This window comes from Myxine glutinosa, chromosome 2 (assembly GCF_964187855.1).
Source record: "Myxine glutinosa chromosome 2, kmMyxGlut1.1, whole genome shotgun sequence".
NCBI classification, from domain to species: Eukaryota; Metazoa; Chordata; class Myxini; order Myxiniformes; family Myxinidae; genus Myxine; species Myxine glutinosa.
The window spans coordinates 271,466,943-271,489,410 of NC_136262.1; the positions used below are offsets into that span (position 1 = coordinate 271,466,943).

At 49.9% G+C, this 22,468-nt stretch overlaps 1 protein-coding gene across 2 annotated transcripts in view; it reads left to right on the plus strand.

The window, feature by feature from the left end:
• The window catches only part of LOC137420545 (dedicator of cytokinesis protein 1), a gene marked incomplete in the record, with an annotated part of 615,378 nt that overhangs the window by 515,479 nt on the left and 77,431 nt on the right, over positions 1–22,468 (plus strand). For both annotated transcript variants that reach the window (XM_078772553.1, XM_078772554.1), the window contains 3 exon segments: positions 3,833–3,916; positions 9,772–9,909; positions 19,776–19,939. In XM_078772553.1, coding sequence (XP_078628679.1) covers positions 3,833–3,916; positions 9,772–9,909; positions 19,776–19,939 — 386 coding nt within the window.

Sequence of the window (22,468 nt, forward strand, 5' to 3'; positions counted from 1 at the left end):
ATACTTTTTTCTGTGCATACCAAAGATTTCATGCCTCTCTCAAAAAGTGACCAACCTTACCTGAACCACTGTACTACCTCTCATTAGCTGGGGAGAGGGAGGGGTGTGTTTGTGTTGATTTTTCCATTGACTTTATCAATACTAACTTAATGTTTGTTCAGATTCATCATCTAACTCGAACCACAATTAAGTTTGGCCAAATTATTTCACCAACCACTGGCCATATGTAACATTCGACTGCATCTGGCTACGGCAGGAAATTGGAAATCGTTCTATTTGCCAGAAAATCTCTCTTCCTCAAATGTGACGACTTCAACTGTCATCATGCCAGCTGGCTGGGTGTAGGTACCCTAATTACCTGCCATGGCACCTCAGCAAAGGACTTCTGCGACCAACTGGGACTGACACAATCTGTCAATTTCCCAACCCGGATCTCAGGCAACGGAGCTTCATATCTTCTAGACTTGGTTATGACTAACTTCCCTGAAAATGTCTGCTGCACTTCTTCTGCTCCAATCGGTTCTTCTGATCATGTGCTTGTTAAAGTGGACATCTCTGTGGCCATTCTCAGAGAGCCTCCTCAGTGGCGACGAGTCTGGCATTTCACTCAAGCTGACTGGCATGGTCTGCAAGCAGCCATCAATCATCTGGACTGGTCCCCCATCTCTACTGCCTCTGACATCAATTCTTCCTGGGAATTCTTCCAAAGCAAACTGCTCTCTCTCATGCACAGATTTATCCCATCTCGTCTTCAGTTGTCTTACCCTTCCTCTCGTCCATGGTACATGGAATCTTGTGATGAGGCAGTTGCCCTGAAACAACTTGCCTTTGCCTCTTGGAAGACTAATCCAACTGAAGGCAATCTCAGTTCCTTCCACAAAGCTCGGAACAAGTGTGTGTCTACCCTCAGGAGGGCCAGCAAATAATATCGCTCTACTCTCAAGACTGAATTCTCAAAAGTGTCTCCCTCCTCCTAATCCTGGTGGCATCTGGTCAAATCTGTTTCTAGTGTTTGTTCCTCCTCCATCCCCTCCGTTACCTCAAATGGCTACACAGCTGACAACAAACATGACAAAGCCGAATGCCTCAACTCTGTGTTTGCCTCTAATCTTGTGTCCCAAACCCATCCCTCTCTGTACCCACCTTATCCAGTCGAACCCAACTGCTCCTGGACTCTGTGTTCTTCTCTCCTAACAAGGTGGAGAAGCTTCTGTCAAACCTCGACTAATTCTGCAACTGGACCAGACGGCATCAGCCCATTGGTCCTAAAATCCTGCTCTGCCACTCTTTCACACCCTCTCTCTGTTCTTTTCACCCTCTCTTTTACTCAAGGTCATCTGCCAACATCTTGGAAATCAGCAAACATCACCACTTTACACAAAAAAGGTGCAAAAACAGATCCTTGCAACTACAGACCAATCAGCCTGCTTCCAATTATCAGCAAAGTCATGGAATCCATCATTGCTTCAGATATCAAATCCTTCCTCTTCTCCAATGGCTTGATCTCTGATCATCAATTTGGTTTCAGACCAGGTCACTCTACTCTGGACATGTTGCTTCTGCTGTCTCAACGATGGATGGAGGCCCTCAATGCCAAACAGGAAATCAAAACCATCTGCCTTGACATATCACGTGCCTTCGATACGGTCTGGCACACAGCTCTGCTCACCAAATTATCCTACTATGGTATCCATGGAAACCTCCACACATGGCTTGCGGACTTCCTCTCCGGTCGTAGCCAATGTGTGGCTCTGAATGGGTTTCTCATCTCCCCTCCCTGTTCAGTCTGGAGTTCCCCAAGGTAGTGTTCTGGGCCCTGTGCTTTTTCTGGTCTTCATCAATGATCTCTCCGACTCTCTGGAAAATCTTCTCTGTCTTTTTGCTGATGACTCCACTATCTGCCGCTCCATACCTCATCCCTCAGATCGGCAGTCTGCAGCCTCCTCACTCTCTGAAGACCTGGACAAATCACAGACTGGTCAAACAAGTGGAACATGTCTTTCAATCCTGACAAATCTCACTCTTACTATGTCTCTCCGAAAAGACCGCCTGGACAACCCTCCCATCTACTTTCTCAACAATCCTTTCAAAGAAGTTCTGTCACTCAACCTTTTGGGTCTCACTGTCTGTCATGATCTTTACTGGGAAAACCACATCAAGCTCGCCTCCAAAGCCAGTCACCGACTGGGCATCCTCCTTCTCCCTAAGTCTTTCCTTGGCACACCTGAGCTTCTCACCTCATACAAGGCTTTCATGTGCAGCTTGATGGAGTACTGCTCTCCCCTCTGGTCTGGTGCACCTGCCTCACACCTAGCTCGGCTTCACACTGTAGAAACCAAAGCTTTCAGAATCATTGGTATCTCCTGCGATGAAGCTGATTCTGAGGGCCTTTCACTCACTCACCGCAGGCAGGTTGGTGGTCTTTCTTTCTTCTACCGACTCCTCTCCGGCCTTGCTCCCCCAGCTCTGTCTTTGCTCTGTCCGCCAAATATTCCTACAGATGGCACTAGATCTGCCAACAACCCTCTTATTGTTGAACTACCAAAATCATGACTCTCTGCTCACCTTCACTCTTTCATTCCTCTTTTTCCCATCTCTGAAACAAACTCCCCCACTCTCTTCAATCCCACTCCTCCCTCCAGGTCTTTAAAACAACTGTTCATTGCCATATTTTATCTTCCCCTTTCAAAAACCTTGATCTTTTCTACCCCCGTTTATATACCACACATCCACCTTTTTCAAATTCCGTTTTCTTTCCTGGAAGACCTTGTTGTGTCCATCTTGTTTATCCTGTGTTCCCCTCCCCAGCCCTCTCCCTTCCATAGATCTACCACTGTCCCTGTTTTCTACTGTTTTTGTGCTTCCCTCTCTCTCCCTCCTCTTGTCACCCACTCCCTTTATTATATGTTCTATGTGTTAGTTCTTACATGAGCCTCGACTTAGTATACAAAAAAAAACATGCCTTCAGAGTACGAAAGACGTCAGACTGCGGTGAAGATTTACGTTCCAACAGGACAATGACCCCAAGTATACAGCCAAAGCAACACTGGAATGGCTTCATAACAAGAACGTGAAAGTCCTTGAGTGGCCCAGCCAATGCCCAGACTTTAATCCATTGAGAATCTGTGGAAAGACTTGAAGATTGCTGTTCACTAACGCTCCCCATCCAACTTGACAGAGCTTCAGCAAATCTGCAAGGAAGATTGGGAGAAACTCCCCAAATCCAGATGTGCATACCCGATACAGACATGCCCAAGAAGACTCGAAGCTGTCATCACTGCTAAAGGCGCTTCTACGAAGTATTGACTCAGGGGGTTGAATACTTATGTAAAGTAGATATTTCTGTATTGAATTTTTTATTATTTTGTAAAAATGTATTTTAGGAAAATTCTACTTTGACATTATGGAATATTGTGTGTTGATCTGTGACAAAAAATATCTCAATTTAACCCGTTTGATATTGAGGCTGTAACACAACAAAATGTGGATAAAGTCAAGGGCTGTGAATACTTTCTGAAGGTACTGAAAGTTTATAACTACCTGTTCTACTGCTCATTGCCTGCCTGGTCCAAACAAGTCACACAGCAGATGTAGAAAGCCATGTGTCCGTTGGAGTACAATGGTTAAAAAAGAGTAATAGCAGGCAGGCAAAGTTCACCTGATCTACAGAACCGTGCTAACACAGGAGTACAGAACAAGAAATCCATTTGCTTTGAACTGAAAAGGTCACTGCTGCCAGTTTACTTTTTATCAAGATGTTTTTAGGGCCGGAAATCCGGAATGTCTGGCATTTGTCATCAATTCAAACCGAATGTTGCTTTTCCCAACACAGGTTTTCTTCACTGACAAATATGTAAAGGAACACCCAGAAGAACTGGACAAGATTGAAAAACTGAAGGACCTCATTTCCTGGCAGGTGAGTTCTTCCAAAGACATACATGCGATATTTTGTCCAAGAATGGAGTTTTTTTTTTTTGTTTGTTTGTTGTTGTTTTTTTGTATACAAGATCGAGGCTCGTGAAAGAGCGAACATTAATCACACAGAAAGACAAACAGACACACAAAACAAATAACATCGGGAGCGGTAGACAAGATGGGGAGAGAGGGGGAAGGACACAAACACAACATTTGAGAGCAGGGACCGAGAGACATGGAGACATCGAGAGAACTGTGGGAGGGAGAGGGCTTTGGGGGGGAGGCATGGGAAGGGGGGGGGGGGGTGGGAGAGGTATAAAACATATGGACACTGCCAAGACTTCCAGGAAAGAAGTTGGAATTTCAAACAAGGTGGATCTGGGGTGAATTAGTGGGAGAAGAAAAGATCAAGGTTTTGGATGGGGGAAGATAAGAGATGGTGGTGAACAGCTGTTTTGAAGACCTGGAGGGAGGAGTGTGATTGAAGTGAGTGTGGGAGTTTGTTCCAGAGGCGGGAGAAAAGAGGAATGAAAGAGTGAAGGTGAGCAGAGAGCCGAGATTTCGGCAGTTTAACCATCAGAGGGTGGCTGGCAGATCTTGTGCGACCTGTAGGAATATTTGGGGGACAGAGCACAGAGAGAGCTGGGGGAGCAAGGCCGGAGAGGAGTCGGTAGAAGACAGAAAGACCACCTACCTGCCTGCGGTGAGTGAGTGAAAGGCCCTCAGAGATAGCTTCATCGCGGGAGATTCCAATGATTCTGAAAGCTTTGGATTCAACAGCGTGAAGCCGAGCCAGGTGTGAGGCAGGAGCACCAGCCCATAGGGGAGAACAGTATTCCATTGAGCTGCGGATGAAAGCCTTGTATGTGGTGAGGAGCTCAGGTGTGCCTAGGAAGGACTTCGCACGACGGAGGATGCCCAGTCGGCGACTGGCTTTGGAGGCCAGCTTGGAAATGTGGTTTTCCCAAGAAAGATCATGGCAGATGGTGAGACCCAAAAGCTTGAGCGACAGAACTTCTTGGAGAGGATTGTTGAGAAAGTAGATGGGAGGGTTGTCCAGTCGATCTTTTCGGAGAGACATAGTAAGAGTGTGAGATTTGTCAGGATTGAAAGACATGTTCCACATGTTTGACCAGTCTGTGATTTTGTCCAGGTCTTCAGAGAGTGAGGAGGCTGCAGACTGCCGATCTGAGGGAAGAGGAATGGAGCGGCAGAGAGTGGAGTCATCAGCAAAGAGATACAGAGGATTTTCCAGAGAGTCGGAGAGATCATTGATAAAGACCAGAAAAAGCACAGGGCCCAGCACACTGCCTTGGGGAACTCCAGCCTGAATGGGAAGGGGAGATGAGAGAAATCCATTCAGGGCCACACGTTGACTACGACCAGAGAGGAAGTCCGCAAGCCATGCATGGAGATTTCCATGGATACCATAGGAGGAGAGTTTGGTGAGCAGATCTGGGTGCCAGACCGTATCGAAGGCACGTGATATGTCAAGGGAGACAGCTCTGATTTCCTGTTTGGCATTGAGGACCTCCATCCATTGTTGAGACAGCAGAAGCAGCATGTCCAGAGTAGAGTGACCTGGTCTGAAACCAAATTGATGATCAGAGATCAAGCCATTGGAGAAGAGGAAAGATTTCATATCCGAAGCAATGATGGATTCCATGACTTTGCTGATAATTGGGAGCAGGCTGATTGGTCTGTAGTTGCAAGGATCTGTTTTTGCACCTTTTTTGTGTAAAGCGGTAATGTTTGCTGATTTCCAGGATGCTGGCAGATGACCTTGAGCAAAGGATAGGGTGAAAAGAACAGAGAGAGGGTGAGATAGAGCGGCAGAGCAGGATTTTAGGACCCGTGGGCTGATGCCATCTGGTCCAGTTGCAGAATCAGAGTCGAGGTTTGACAAAAACTCCTCCACCTTGTCAGGAGAGAAGGTCACAGAGTCCAGGAGCAGTTTGGTTCGACTGGGAAAGGTGGGAACAGAGAGAGATGGGTTTGGGACTAAGGATTTTGAGGCAAACACAGAGTTGAGGCATTCGGCTTTGTCACGTGCGATGTCAACTGTGTGGCCATTTGAGGTAAGGGAGGGGATGGAGGGGGAACAAACACCAGAAACGGATTTGACCAGACGCCACCAGGATTTGGAGGAAGGAGACAGGTTTGAGAGTTCATTCTTGAGTGAGGAGAGATAGTGCTTCCTGGCACTCCTGAGGGTAGACACACACTTGTTCCAAGCTTGGTGGAAGGAACTGAGATTTCCTTCAGTTGGATTAGCCTTCCAAGAGGCAAAGGCAAGTTGTTTCAGGGCAACTGCCTCACCACAAGATTCAGTGTACCATGGACGGGAGGAAGGGTAAGACAACTGAAGGCGAGATGGGATAAATCTGTGCATGAGAGAGATCAGTTTGCTTTGGAAGAATTCCCAGGAAGAATTGATGTCAGAGGCAGTGGAGATGGGAGACCAATCCAGATGATTGATGGCTGCTTGAAGACCGTCCCAGTCGGCCTGAGTGAAATGCCAGACTCGTCGACGCTGAGGAGGCTCTCTGAGAATGGCCAGAGAGATGTCCACTTTGACAAGCACATGATCAGAAGAACCGATTGGAGCAGAAGAAGAGCAGCAGACATTAGCAGGGAAGTTAGTCATAACCAAGTCTAGAAGAGAAGATACTCCATTGGCTGAGATCCGGGTCGGGAAATTGACAGATTGTGTCAATCCCAGTGAGTCACAGAAGTCCTTTGCTGAGGTGCCATGACTGGTGAGAGAGGAACCCACACCCAACCAGGTGGAATTATGACAATTGAAGTCACCACATATGAGGAAGAGAGAGTTGGGATGAGTGGATAGAAGTTGGTCCATGTTGTCAGACAGTGAAATGTAGATGGAGTCATCACTGTTTGGGGGACGGTACAGAACACATATGAACAAAAGGTGGGAGCGGAGAGGAAGCCGTAGCCAGAGGTACTCCTGGGGGTGAGGAGGAGAGAGGGCAGTGCAAGGAGAGTGAGGAAGAGAGTTTTTGATAAAGATAGCCACCCCACCACCAGGCCGAGGCTCAGGTCTATTATACCGGAGGAGGGAGTAACCAGGAAGAGATATTAAGGAATCAGGGACATCTTGAAGGAGGAAAGTCTCTGTTAAGCAGATCAAGTCTGGATTGTCAGAAGCAACCTGTATGGAGAGATCAGTCAGGTTTGAGCGAAGGCCCCGGATGTTTGAGGTCCATACCGTTAATGAAGAGAGAGGGGGAGCATCGGGTACAGGACAGGGGAGGGGAGGAGTAGGGTAAGATGAAGGATGAGAGGGGGAGGTAGGGAGAGCAGTTGTTAGTGTGTCAGCGATTGCAGAAGAGTTCCAAGAAAGGGAAGGATGAGGAGGATGAAAGGTTTGAAGGTGAAGGGATGAGGCACAGAGAGGGGTTGTTTGAGGGGGGGCAAAGGAAAGAAGAAGGTTGGGGGGGGTGGAGGTATGAGATAGAAGGGAGACGAAGTGGGGAGGAGGCAGCTTTGAGGAGGAGGGGGGAGGAGGGAGAATTGGAGAGGAATGGTATGGGGGGAGATTTGAATGGGAGGGGTTGGGGGGGGAGTTTTGAAGGGGAGGAGTGAGGGGGGAGTTTAGGAGTGGAAGGGCAAGGGGGGAGTTCAGGAGTGGAGGGGTAGGGGGGGAGTTTAAGAGTGGCGGGGCAAGGGGGGAGTTTAGGAGTGTAGGTGCAAGGGGAGGGATTTGGATGGGAGGGGCAAGAGGGGAGTTTAGAAAGTGGATGATTAATGAAAGACGAACATTGAAAACAAATTGGGTTTGTTGTGATTTTCAAGTTAGCAATCCGGTTCAGAATGATGGAGGAGGGATGGAATGAATGTGAATTTAGACCATGTAGTGAGGGAGACGTATAAGATATTGAATTTCTTTTTTTTGAGGTGGAATGAGTTGGAGAGGAAATTGAGAAAATCCTTTTAAATAGGAAGAAAAACAGCGTGTTGTAAAATACCACTGAGTTAAACACTGAAGGGGAAAGGTTATACATATTTAAATAATATTTAAACAGAACCGTGAACAATCTTATGTGCACAAAAATACCAACGGGGGGAGAGCCGAGACGGACCACCACGAGTCACGTGAAGGGCAAACGGTGGATGGCAAGGAGTTAATGGGGGCGGGGCGAACAGCACACCTGGACAGAAAATACAGGATGAGTCAACAGTACACGTGGAGAAAGGAAAATACATGTTTTTGGTTTTTTTGTTTGTTTGTTTGGTTTTTGGGGGTGGGGGGGGGGGGAGGTGGGGATTTAGAACGTTAGACAGAGTATTATGTTCGGGGTAGAAGGGAAAAAAACTAAGAGCCAAGCAAAACACGATTAAGATAACAAACACCGACGGGGGTACAACTACAAGGCCGCACACGAGGAGCAGAACACGATTAAATAATTACAAGTTACAGGAAATTCAAACCAAAAGTAACTATAATCAAAACAATAACGCATGGACGATAAAATAACGAGTTGAAATTTGACAATCTATCTGGGGAAATGGGGGAGAAACACGTGGTCGAAGAACGAACGAACGAACGAACGAGTTGTTATTATAACTGACGCTTCTCTTGGGCCAATTCATGTAAACGGCACGTGATTTGCTTTTTTAACACATCTCAGGCTCAGGGTTTATCCTGTAGATCAATCTCATATTAACGACAAGGACATTCGGAGATATCGGTGTACATTAACATGGGAATAGAGCCTGTGATGGATGCTGTGATGAGGAACAGGTTGAGATGGTTTGGTCATGTGTTGAGGAAGGATGAAAGTGACTGGTTGAGAAAAGTGATGGAAATGAATGTCAAAGGAAGTAGAGGACGGGGAAGACCGAGAAAGACTTGGCTAAAGATGGTGGAAGAAGAAATGCGGGCAAGGGGGTTAACAAGGAGAGATGCAGAAAATAGGGCAAAATGGAGAAGATTGTCATGGGGACCGCAAGGCTAACCCCCGCTCTAGCAGGGAACATGGCCTTAAAATGCATGTTGTGTGTTGTATTAACATTAATTACAACCACATTTGCTATTATATCAGATGTTGTAGTATTGATGATGTTATAGTATTTAGAGAGTTGTATTGACAATGTTGCAGTATTTAGGGAGTTGTACTATTTCGAATGTTGTAGTATTGTTATGAACTTTGGGGTAAAAGTCACTTCTTGGTCCGCCCTGGCCAATCACGAGTCTCCGGAGCGTTCTTCGGCCTGCTTGAGCAATGTGTGTTCAACCAGGCGGTGTTGTTAGCCCTGTTGTTAATGTCTGGCCTATTGGTGGTTTTTCTATTTGGGGGATTGGGGGGGGGGGGATTTAATTAGTGTGTGTGGTGCTTTTAATGGTGGGATTCCTCACTAGTGTTTATGTGTCGTGCCATAAGGGACAAAGGATATATCACAGAGGTTTGGCGAACAAGGTAGTAGTTAATATTATCCCTATAACTAGATAACATGCCCCATTCCTCGTAATCGGGACAAATATACACTTAATCTGACATTTGGGCGAAACAGGTCCCTGACTTATGTACATCGAAATGGTTCTTTCTACCCACGATCATTGGAGCACCTACCTATGCAGATCTACCTGAATCTATATATCACTACCCCCAAATTCACAATAGTATTTTGGGAGTTGTAATATTTCAGGAGTAGTGGTGTTTAGGGGGTTGTAATATTTAGGGAGTTGTAGTATTTAGGGGGTTGTAATATTTAGGGAGTTGTCATTTTCTAGTAGTTGTATTATTTCGGGAGTTGGTAGTGTGTGCATGTGCGTGTACCGTTCCCCGGTTCGAATTGTGTATTGTTACCATGGTGTATTGACCCTCATTCCAGATTCCTTTGCTTGCTACTGGAATAAAGATCCATGCAGAGAAGGTATCAGATGATCTGCGTCCTTTCCACGAGCGAATGGAGAATTGCTTTCGTCTCTTACGAGAAAAAGTAGAAAAGCAATATGGTGTGCGAGTGCTGGTAAGTGGTACGCATTCATTCCACTTAGTGCGGTGTGCACACAAACCGTTCATTATTGCGGTGCGTGCATGGGGAGCCTTGGTTGGTGCGGTGCATGCATGGGGAGCCTTGTTTGGTGCGGTGCATGCATGGGGAGCCTTGTTTGGTGCGGTGCGTGCATGGGGAGCCTTGGTTGGTGCGGTGCATGCATGGGGAGCCTTGGTTGGTGCGGTGCATGCATGGGGAGCCTTGGTTGGTGCGGTGCATGCATGGGGAGCCTTGTTTGGTGCGGTGCGTGCATGGGGAGCCTTGGTTGGTGCGGTGCATGCATGGGGAGCCTTGTTTGGTGTGGTGCGTGCATGGGGAGCCTTGGTTGGTGCGGTGCATGCATGGGGAGCCTTGGTTGGTGCGGTGCGTGCATGGGTAGCCTTGGTTGGTGCGGTGCGTGCATGGGGAGCCTTGGTTGGTGCGGTGCGTACATGGGGAGCCTTGGTTGGTGCGGTTCATACATGGGGAGCCCTGGTTGGTGCGGTGCATGCATGGGTACCTTTAGTTGGTGCAGTGCATACATGGGGAACCTTGGTTGGTGCGGTGCATGCTTGGTGCCCTGTCAGTGTGGTGCATGATTGGTGCCCTGTCAGTGTGGTGCATGCTTGGTGCCCTGTCAGTGTGGTGCATGCTTGGTGCCCTGTCAGTGTGGCGCATGCTTGGTGCCCTGTCAATGTGGTGCATGCTTGGTGCCCTGTCAGTTTGGTGCATGCTTGGTGCCCTGTCAGTGTGGTGCATGCTTGGTGCCCTGTCAGTGTGGTGCATGCTTGGTGCCCTGTCAGTTTGGTGCATGCTTGGTGCCCTGTCAGTGTGGTGCATGATTGGTGCTCTGTCAGTGTGGTGCATGATTGGTACCCTGTCAGTGTGGTGCATGCTTGGTGCCCTGTCAGTGTGGTCCATGATTGGTGCCCTGTCAGTGTGGTGCATGATTGGTGCCCTGTCAGTGTGGTGCATGCTTGATGCCCTGTCAGTTTGGTGCATGCTTGGTGCCCTGTCAGTTTGGTGCATGCTTGGTGCCCTGTCAGTGTGGTGCATGCTTGGTGCCCTGTCAGTGTGGTGCATGATTGGTGCCCTGTCAGTGTGGTGCATGCTTGGTGCCCTGTCAGTGTGGTGTGTAATGAAAGAGAGTGCCACAACTTTGACCTGATGGTAGGTTTAATGACAATTTGATCTCTGGCACATCCTTTAAAAGTACAATCATGCAATATATCAGAATCATGGAATCATGGAATCATGGAGATAGTTCAGTAATTATCAATCAATGCAAGCAAGCCTAGATTATCTAAGGATACGCACCATTCGAGTTCTACATGTCATCAAATAAATGTCGCAGGAGTGTCTCGGAGCGATGGCCGTCCGAGTTCTTATAGACGCCTCTCAGCGGATGGAGAGAGCATAACACCTGGGTTCAACTTAGATACATTTTCATTACATTCTCCCCACCGTTGGAACTACACTTCCACTAGGCAGGAATCAAGCATGCAGCAGCATTAGTATAGCAGCGATGTCAGTACATGTCAGTCGGTCCATCCATAGCGATCGGGGCGACAAATTTCCCTGCCTGCACGGGTCCGGAAACTACCGGGTACCACATCCCCAAGTCCGGTGTCCCCCGCGTCGGAGTAGCCGCCTGAGTCAGGTGAGGAGGGTGGCACCTCAGTGCCAACGGGCAGGGGTGTATTTGTTCGGCTGATGCTCCATAGGCGGAGCCACAGGAGAGTCCATAGACTCGTAAATTGGTTCGCCGCTGTCCCCGCAAGGGGCCAGGTGGCGTATGGAGACAGTGGACTCGCGTCCATCAGCCATCAACACGCGAGCATGCTCGGGATTAGCTTGGAGTACCTGCACCTTATCCACTAGGGGATCATACTTGCTCGTGCGAACCGCACGTTTGAGGTAGGCCGGCCCCGGCTCAGCAAGCCAACTAGGTAAAGATCGGATACTCCCCTAGCTCCTTGGGTGATGAAACATCCGTTTGTGAGGAGTCTGGTTGGTGGCCATACATAGTAAAGCCCTGATTGAGTTCAGCGCCGCAGGTAACGACCAAGCCCATTTATCTAGGCCCCAGCCGAGGGACCTAAGGCTTAGCGTGACGGCCCTCCATATAATCCCATTGAAGTGTTCGACCTGCCCATTCGCCTGTGGACTATACGGGGTGGTATAGCTAGAAGCGACATTATGCTGAAGTAAGAAGCTCCTCACTTCCTGGGACAGGAACACCGCTCCTCGATCGGTATGCACGTAGGCCGGATTCCCAAACATAGAAAACAAGTTCTGCAGACACCGTATAACTGTGGCGGCCGTCAAATCTGCGCATGTGAAAGCGAAAGGGAATCGCGAGTACTCATCAACGATAGTGAGCAGATAACGAGAGTTACTCGATGCCGGCAGCGGCCCATTGAAGTCCATCGCCAACCTCTCCCATGGCCTAGTAGCTCTGACCAGCGTCCCCATAGGAGGGTTGTAAAAACGCGGTTTGAGTTCAGCACATACAGTACAGTCGCGACAGACCTGGTGAATGTCCTCAACCGAGTATGGCAGATTACGACAACGCACAAAATGAGCGAAACGCGTCACCCCAGGATGACACAGAGTGTCGTGCAAAGCGCGCAGACCCTCCAAAGATATGAGGCCCGCACACGTTGCCGGCCGCGATAAGGCGTCGGCACCCAGGTTGTCCCTCCCTGGGCGATATTTGATGGTGTAGCAGAAATCGGCGAGTTCGATGCGCCAGCGTGTGATTTTCTCATTCTTAATGCGTTGAGCATGCAGGGTGTCGTACATAAACGCAACGCTCTGTTGGTCCGTGATAATTTGGAAGCATCGTCCGATCAAATAGGGACGCCAACGCCGAATCGACTCGACGATCGCGTACGCTTCCTTTTCGACAGATGAATGTCTCCGCTCAGCGGAGGTCAGAGTTCGCGAAAAGAAAGCCACAGGGCGCCCCCCTTGGGAGAGAGTCGCTGCTATCGCATGATCTGAGGCATCACTTTCCAAAACGAAAGATTTGTATCGTCAATCGTCGCCACAGCGGCCCCAGCGATGTCGGACTTAAGGCCATGAAAAGCAGCCTTGGCATCAAGGCTCATGGGGAACGCTTCGCAGTCCACAAGTGGGCGGAGTTTCATGGAGAAATTTTGCACCCACTTAGAATAATGGGCGAACAGCCCGAGAGCACGCTTCAGCGAAGCACGATCGCAGGGCGGGGCCATGTCGAGCAAGGGTCGCAGACGCTCCTTATCTGGAGCAACATAGCCGTGGGTCACGGTGTACCCCAGGAGATCTATCGTGCGCGCGGAGTAACGACATTTAGCCTCATTCATAGTTAAGCGATACCACTGCGCGACCTCGAGGAAGCGCTTCAGATTTGCATCATGATGTTCCTGGTCATGCCCGCAAACCATGAGATTGTCCAGATATACAAAGACGTCGGTCAAGTTCTCCTTAGCGATGAGGTCATCCATAGCCCTCTGAAAACACGCGACCCCGTTTGTGACCCCAAAAGGTAGCCGGGTGAACTAGTATAACCTTTGACCCGATTCAAACGCGGTATAGATACGGTCGGCCTCGGAGATGTGGATTTGATGATACGCACTACGCAGATCGAGAGTGCTATAGACCGTGTACTGGGCCACCTGTCGAACCAGGGAGTCAATCCCCGGTAGGGGGTAGGCGTCCAGCTGTGTAAATCGATTAATCGTCTGTGAATAGTCGATTACCATGTGTTTGCGATGCGCTTCACTTCGTACCACTAGAACTTGGGCCCGCCATGGCGACCGACTAGGTTCTATGATACCTTCCTTTAATAGCTGGGCCGTTTCTTCCGCAATGAATTGCGCATCAGCTCGTGAGTAGCGTCGCGATGTAACCCCTACAGGCGGTACAGTCCGTGGTCATATTGGGGAACAGCGACGGCAGCTCAAATTCCATCCCTGCAAGAGCGCACACAGCAAGCGTATCAGTGCCACCAAATTCCATTTCCAACCGTCCATGTCACTTGAGAAAATCATGTCCTAGCAAAACATCTGCACATAATGCTGGTAAGACCATGAGATGCACGTCCGGAAACATTCGTCCCTTTATCACAAGCTTCAATCGACATTCCCCTTTTGTGCTGAGCCTAAGCCCCTGAGAGGCCATAAAGATCCGACGTCTTGTCCCAAGAATCGGCCATCCATGTTTTTGCACCAGTCGATAATCAACATAACTATCTGTGGAACCTGTATCGATCAACGCACTAGCAAAAATTCCCTCGATCATGAGTGGAATTATAGCTCGAGCCAGGCCAGGTGGACCTGCAGTTATCGCGTCGCCTAGGCGCGGTGCTCGCGCCTCGCGAGTGAATCCAACGCGAGCTAGAGTTTTCCTTGCCGTAGCAGTAGCTTGTAGTTTGTACGAGCAGCCTCCGGATGGTGCTCGTGTCACGCGCGGAGTTTCAAAGCCAACATTAGCCGTTCGGGTGGCCGAATCGGACAGTTGGCAGGGGCGCGGAAGAATGCCGGCCAAGGTCGGTCGCACCGCGTTCTGTCGTGTCTGAGCCACTTGTTTAGTCAGCGCGATGAACCTCACCAAGGTCAAGCGCTCAGCCTGGGGCCCACGGGAAGGTGCGATCCTCATCAAAGTCGGGCGAGGCACCCCGCACTTCGTTCGGCCCGCTGGCTCGGCGATAAGCACATTCATTGTCGAGCGGGTTCGTTTGCCCCGCGTCACCGTTCGGCAAACCTTTGCAAAATGCCCTATCTTTGTGCACAAATGACATGTCGCATCTCGAGCCGGACAAACAGACCTGAGATGTTTTCGGTTACCGCAGAAATAGCACGTAGCGTTACGTCCGGGCTTTGGTCCGGCAGCTGCTGCGGCCGTCAAGCCCGGATCAGGGTCTTCCTCGGGAGCGGCCGGGGTCTCCGATTCCGGCAGGGATGCCGTGGCTGCATCCGCGTCCTCGGCGGTCGCTCTCTCCGGTCGAGCTTGCCGAGATGTCCCCGCAGTGACGTATGTGTGTTCATACGCGTCGGATTGTTCCCGTGCTTGGGTATAGACGTGAGCCAGCCGCAGGGCTTCAGCGAGCGTCAAGTCGGCTTCTTCAAGAAGTCTTTGTCTCACTACTGGGGATCTGAGTCCTGAGACGAAAGAATCGCGTACAAGATCATCACAAACTTGTTCATGTGTACGTACCTCCGGTGCACTGTCAGTCAGCAGACGCCGGAGCTCTTGCGCGAAATGATCTAAAGTCTCCGTGGGTTGTTGTTTCCATATTGCGAGCAGGTGCCGGGAATAAACCGCGCTTCGTTTCTTGATGTAAATACGCTTCAGCTCTGCTACTGCCGCATCGAATGTCACGCATTGTTCGATCGCGCGGTACACGTTGTGATGCACTTTTGTTTGTAGCACCTCCAATTTCGTTTCATTGGTGACGGCGGCTTCCTGGGCTTTGAATTGATTATCCAAGGTTTTCAGTCAATGTGTCAGGTCCGCGCCCGCGTCCGCTGCTTGCGGGTCGGCTGGAAATTGCGGCACCTGGATCATTGTGTGTCCTGCCATGTCGCTCCCGTTCGCCTCTCGTTCTCGATCAGACGGCGAGACAAATTGTCATTAATTGTAATGAAAGAGAGTTCCACAACTTTGACCTGATGGTAGGTTTAATGACAATTTGATCTCTGGCACATCCTGTAAAAATACAATCATGCAATATATCAGAATCATGGAATCATGGAGATAGTTCAGTAATTATCAATCAATGCAAGCAAGCCTAGATTGTCTAAGTATACGCACCATTCGATTTCTACATGTCATAGAATAAATGTCGCAGGAGTGTCTCGGAGCGATGGCCGTCCGAGTTCTTATAGACGCCTCTCAGCGGATGGAAAGAGCATCACCTGGGTTCAACTTAGATACATTTTCATTACATGGTGTATGCTTGGTGCCCTGTCAGTGGGGTGCATGCTTGGTGCCCTGTCAGTGTGGTGCATGCTTGGTGCCCTGTCAGTGTGGTGCATGATTGGTGCCCTGTCAGTGTGGTGCATGCTTGGTGCCCTGTCAGTGTGGTGCATGCTTGGTGCCCTGTCAGTGTGGTGCATGCTTGGTGCCCTGTCAGTGTGGTGCATGCTTAGTGCCCTGTCAGTTTGGTGCATGCTTGGTGCCCTGTCATAGTGGTGCATGCTTGGTGCCCTGTCAGTGTGGTGCATGCTTGGTGCCCTGTCAGGGTGGTGCCTGCTTGGTGCCCTGTCAGTGTGGTGCATGCTTGGTGCCCTGTCAGTGTGGTGCATGCTTGGTGCCCTGTCAGTGTGGTGCATGCTTAGTGCCCTGTCAGTTTGGTGCATGCTTGGTGCCCTGTCATTGTGGTGCATGCTTGGTGCCCTGTCAGTGTGGTGCATGCTTGGTGCCCTGTCAGGGTGGTGCATGCTTGGTGCCCTGTCAGTGTGGTGCATGCTTGGTGCCCTGTCAGTGTGGTGCATGCTTGGTGCCCTGTCAGTGTGGTGCATGCTTGGTGCCCTGTCAGTGTGGTGCATGCTTGGTGCCCTGTCAGTGTGGTGCATGCTTGGTGCCCTGTCAGTGTGGTGCATGCTTGGTGCCCTGTCAGTGTGGTGCATGCTTGGTGCCCTGTCAGTGTGGTGCATGCTTGGTGCCCTGTCAGTGTGGTGCATGCTTGGTGCCCTGTCAGTGTGGTGTATGCTTGGTGCAATGTCAGTGTGGTGCATGCTTGGTGCCCTGTCAGTGTGGTGTATGCTTGGTGCAATGTCAGTGTGGTGCATGCTTGGTGCCCTGGTTATCTTTATGCGTGTGCGGAGCCCCGGTTATCTTTATGCGTGTGCGGAGCCCTGGGTATCTTTATGCGTGTGTGGGGCCCTGGTTATCTTTATGCGTGTGTGGGGCCCTGGTTATCTTTATGCATGTGTGGAGCCCTGGTTATCTTTATGCGTGTGTGGAGCCCTGGTTATCTTTATGCATGTGTGGGGCCCTGGTTATCTTTATGCGTGTGTGGGGCCCCGGTTATCTTTATGCTTGTGTGGGGCCCTGGTTATCTTTAGGTGTGTGTGGAGCCCTGGTTATCTTTATGCCTGTCTGGGGCCCAGGTTATCTTTATGCGTGTGTGGGGCCCTGGTTATCTTTATGCGTGTGTGGAGACATGGTTATCTTTATGCTGGTGTGGGTCCCTGGTTATCTTTATGCGTGTGTGGGGCCCTGGTTATCTTTATGCGTGTGTGGAGCCCTGGTTATCTTTATGCGTGTCTGGGGCCCTGGTTATCTTTATGCGTGTGCGGGGCCCTGGTTATCTTTATGCGTGTGTGAGGCCCTGGTTATCTTTATGCGTGTGCGGAGCCCTGGTTTAGCTTTATGCGTGTGCGGAGCCCTGGTCTTTTTGAGGCCAGTCCGTGGCCTGCCTTTTTTATAATAAAAAAGGTAAAAAATAAAACATTTGAACAGCCTTGGACGTGCACATTGACCCCACCGCCAAGGCACAGCGTCTATCAAGACTGTCCCATTAGCATACACATGCACTTCAACCCCAAGGCTGAAGCACATGGTCATTCAAAACACAAGCATCCTGACCCCGTAGGGCCAGAATGCATGGTCATACAATACCACCAGTGACGGAGCCCTGGTTATCTTTATGCGTGTGCGGGGCCCTGGTTATCTTTATGCGTGTGTGGGGCCCTGGTTATCTTTATGCGTGTGTGGGGCCCTGGTTATTTTTATGCGTGTGCGGAGCCCCGGTTATCTTTATGCGTGTGTGGAGCCCTGGTTATCTTTAAGCGTGTGCGGAGCGCTGGTTATCTTTATGCGTGTGTGGGGCCCTGGTTATCTTCATGCATGTGCGGAGCCCCGGTTATCTTTATGCGTGTGTGGGGCCCTGGTTATCTTTATGCGTGTGCGGAGCCCTGGTTATCTTTATGCGTGTGCGGAGCCCCGGTTATCTTTATGCGTGTGCGGAGCCCTGGTTATCTTTATGCGTGTGTGGAGCCCCGGTTATCTTTATGCGTGTGTGGAGCCCCGGTTAGCTTTATGCGTGTGCAGAGCCCCGGTTATCTTTATGCTTGTGCGGAGCCCTGGTTATCTTTATGCGTGTGCGGAGCCCCGGTTATCTTTATGCGTGTGCAGAGCTCCGGTTATCTTTATGCTTGTGCGGAGCCCTGGTTATCTTTATGCGTGTGCGGAGCCCCGGTTAGCTTTATGCGTGTGCAGAGCCCCGGTTATCTTTATGCTTGTGCGGAGCCCTGGTTATCTTTATGTGTGTGCGGAGCCCCGGTTAGCTTTATGCGTGTGCGGAGCCCTGGTTATCTTTATGTGTGTGCGGAGCCCCGGTTATCTTTATGCGTGTGCGGAGCCCCGGTTATCTTTATGCGTGTGCGGAGCCCCGGTTATCTTTATGCGTGTGCGGAGCCCCGGTTAGCTTTATGCGTGTGCAGAGCCCCGGTTATCTTTATGCTTGTGCGGAGCCCTGGTTATCTTTATGCGTGTGCGGAGCCCCGGTTGTCTTTACGCGTGTGCGGAGCCCCGGTTATCTTTATGCATGTGCGGAGCCCCAGTTATCTTTATGCGTGTGCGAAGCCCCGGTTATCTTTATGCGTGTGCGGAGCCCCGGTTATCTTTATGCATGTGTGGGGCCCTGGTTATCTTTATGCGTGTGCGGAGCCCTGGTTATCTTTATGCGTGCTCGGTGCCCCTAGTATGTTTTTAATAGTTATACGGGATCTAGAGCTTGTAGTGCACCTGCCTCACCCACATAGCACACACACATTGACATACAAATGAACACACAAGACACAGCACGAGACTGTTAGACGAGACAACACAGCTGCTAAGCCTTGGGGAAGTGCCGTCACTTCCTGGTGTACGCTGGGTACCAGCGACCTCACAACAAGGCCCACGCCTTTCTCACCACACTCAGTGGGGCATTTTCTAAGAAGTCCTTTTCTTCTCCCCAAAGATGCCAAACTATTGGGATTGTCCGTTCTCTTATCCTTTTAAGTGTCGAACATGAAGCAAGAAAGCAGCACATTCCATTTTTGGTATCACAACCGGGTTTTGGACAGCTAGGCCCAGCCTTGGTGCAGACACCAGATAACCAGATACCGCAACCATTGCACCACCGAGTCTGATGTAACATGATTGGTGCCGCGGGTCAGGTATTGCTGTGCGTACTTGATGCCCCAGTTAGTGCTACGTGTACACAGTGCTCTGTTTACTGCTCTATGTTCGTGAAGCCCTGTGTATTGCTGTGCATGGGTGGTGTCCTGGTTATTATGGTGTGTGTGCATGGGTGGTGTCCTGCTTAATATGGTGTGTATGTATGGGTGGTGTCCTGCTTAATATGGTGTGTGTGTATGGGTGGTGTCCTGCCTCGTATGACGTGTGTGTATGGGTGGTGTCCTGCTTAATATGGTGTGTGTGTATGGGTGGTGTCCTGCTTAATATGGTGTGTGTGCATGGGTGGTGTCCTGCTTAATATGGTGTGTGTGTATGGGTGGTGTCCTGCTTAGTATGGTGTGTGTGCATGGGTGGTGTCCTGCTTAATATGGTGTGTGTGCATGGGTGGTGTCCTGGTTAGTATGGTGTGTGTGCATGGGTGGTGGCCTGGTTAGTATGGTGTGTGTGCATGGGTGGTGGCCTGGTTATTATGGTGTGTGTGCATGGGTGGTGGCCTGGTTAGTATGGTTTGTGTGCATGGGTGGTGGCCTGGTTAGTATGGTGTGTGTGCATGGGTGGTGGCCTGGTTAGTATGGTGTGTGTGCACGGGTGGTGGCCTGGTTAGTATGGTGTGTGTGCAGACAATGTCCATTTTGTCTCAATGTCCCATATATACCACCTCCCTTCACCCAACCCACGATCGACAGCCCGAGGTAGAGGAACGTAGAGGAAGCCGAGCGCGTTCGATCGTTCGCTCCGTCATGAGTCCTGCACATTCCCAGTGGCGCATTTCCACTGCCTCCACCACCTCTTTTTCTTCTAACTCTTTGATCAATACTGAAGATTCTTCCCTCCAGGCCTATCCTAGCGGGTAAGGTACTTCCAGACATTATACTGTACATCTCGTGTTCCTCTTGTGTTGCACTGTGGGGGTTACCTGGCAAAGTGCAGTTGGTTTGACATTGTCATTGTCTCATCCGTGTGCCGATGACAACGTTTATGGCTAAGCTAAGCAGGAGAGGTTGTGATGTTTGAATTGCAACAATGGAATTGTGTTGTGCAGGAAGGTGTTCACCTAACAATCAAAGTTTTTTTTTTTTTTTTTTTTTTTTTTTTTTTTTTTTTTTTTTTTTGTATACAATATCGAGGCTCGTGAAAGAGCGAACATTAATCACACAGAAAGACAAACCGACACATAAAACATATAACATAGGGAGCGGTAGACAAGATGGGGAGAGAGGGGGAAGGACACAAACACAACATTTGAGAGCAGGGACCGAGAGACATGGAGACATCGAGAGATCTGAGAGAGGGCGAGGGCTTTGGGGGGGGGGGGGGGGCGTGGGAAGGGGGCAGTGGGAGAGGTATAAAACATATGGACACTGCCAGGACTTCCAGGAAAGAAGTTGGAATTTCAAACAAGGTGGATCTGGGGTGAATTAGCGGGGGTAGAAAAGATCAAGGTTTTGGATGGGGGAAGATAAGAGATGGTGGTGAACAGCTGTTTTAAAGACCTGGAGGGAGGAGTGGGATTGAAGGGAGTGAGGGAGTTTGTTCCAGAGGCGGGAGAAAAGAGGAATGAAAGAGTGAAGGTGAGCGGAGAGCCGAGATTTCGGCAGTTTAACCATCAGAGGGTTGCTGGCAGATCTTGTGCGACCTGTAGGAATATTTGGGGGACAGAGCACAGAGAGAGCTGGGGGTGCAAGGCCGGAGAGGAGTCGGTAGAAGACAGAAAGACCACCTACCTGCCTGCGGTGAGTGAGTGAAAGGCCCTCAGAGATAGCTTCATCGCGGGAGATTCCAATAATTCTGAAAGCTTTGGTTTCAACAGCGTGAAGCCGAGCTAGGTGTGAGGCAGGAGCACCGGCCCATAGGGGAGAACAGTATTCCATTGAGCTGCGGATGAAAGCCTTGTATGTGGTGAGGAGCTCAGGTGTGCCGAGGAAGGACTTCGCACGACGGAGGATGCCCAGTCGGCGACTGGCTTTGGAGGCCAGCTTGGAAATGTGGTTTTCCCAAGAAAGATCATGGCAGATAGTGAGACCCAAAATCTTGAGCGACAGAACTTCTTGGAGAGGATTGTTGAGAAAGTAGATGGGAGGGTTGTCCAGTCGATCTTTTCGGAGAGACATAGTAAGAGTGTGAGATTTGTCAGGATTGAAAGACATGTTCCACTTGTTTGACCAGTCTGTGATTTTGTCCAGGTCTTCAGAGAGTGAGGAGGCAGCAGACTGCCGATCTGAGGGAAGAGGAATGGAGCGGCAGAGAGTGGAGTCATCAGCAAAGAGATAGAGAGGATTTTCGAGAGAGTCAGAGAGATCATTGATGAAGACCAGAAAAAGCACGGGGCCCAGAACACTGCCTTGGGGAACTCCAGCCTGAACAGGAAGAGGAGATGAGAGAAACCCATTCAGGGCCACACGTTGACGACGACTAGAGAGGAAGTCCGCCAGCCATGCGTGGAGATTTCCATGGATACCAAAGGAGGAGAGTTTGGTGAGCAGAGCGGGGTGCCAGACCGTGTCGAAGGCACGTGATATGTCGAGGGAGACAGCTCTAATTTCCTGTTTGGCATTGAGGACCTCCATCCATTGTTGAGACAGCAGAAGCAGCATGTCCAGAGTAGAGTGACCTGGTCTGAAACCAAATTGATGATCAGAGATCAAGCCATTGGAGAAGAGGAAAGATTTCATATCAGAAGCAATGATGGATTCCATGACTTTGCTGATAATTGGGAGAAGGCTGATTGGTCTGTAGTTGCTAGGATCTGTTTTTGCACCTTTTTTGTGCAAAGCGGTGATGTTGGCTGATTTCCAAGCAGATGGCAGTTGACCTTGAGCAAAAGAGAGGGTGAAGAGAACAGCGAGAGGGTGAGATAGAGCAGCAGAGCAGGATTTTAGGACCCGTGGGCTGATGCCGTCGGGTCCAGTTGCAGAATCAGAGTCGAGGGTTGACAGAAACTTTTCCACCTTGTCAGGAGGAAAGGACACGGAGTCCAGGAGCAGCAGGGTACGACTGGGTATGGTGGGTACAGAGAGGGATGGGTTTGGGACACAAGATTTAGAGGCAAACACAGAGTTGAGGCATTCAGCTTTTTCACGTGCGGAGTCAGCTGTATAGCCGTTTGAGGTAAGGGAGGGGATGGAGGGGGAACAAACACCAGAAACGGATTTGACCAGACGCCACCAGGATTTGGAAGAGGGAGACAGATAAGAGAGTTCGGTCTTGAGAACGGAGAGATATTGTTTCCTGGCTCTCCTGAGGGTGGACACACACTTGTTTCGGGCTTTGTGAAAGGAAATGAGATTTCCTTCCGTTGGATTTGCTTTCCAGGAGACGAAGGCAAGTTGTTTCTGGGCAACAGCCTCACCACAAGATTCCGTGTACCATGGACGGGAGG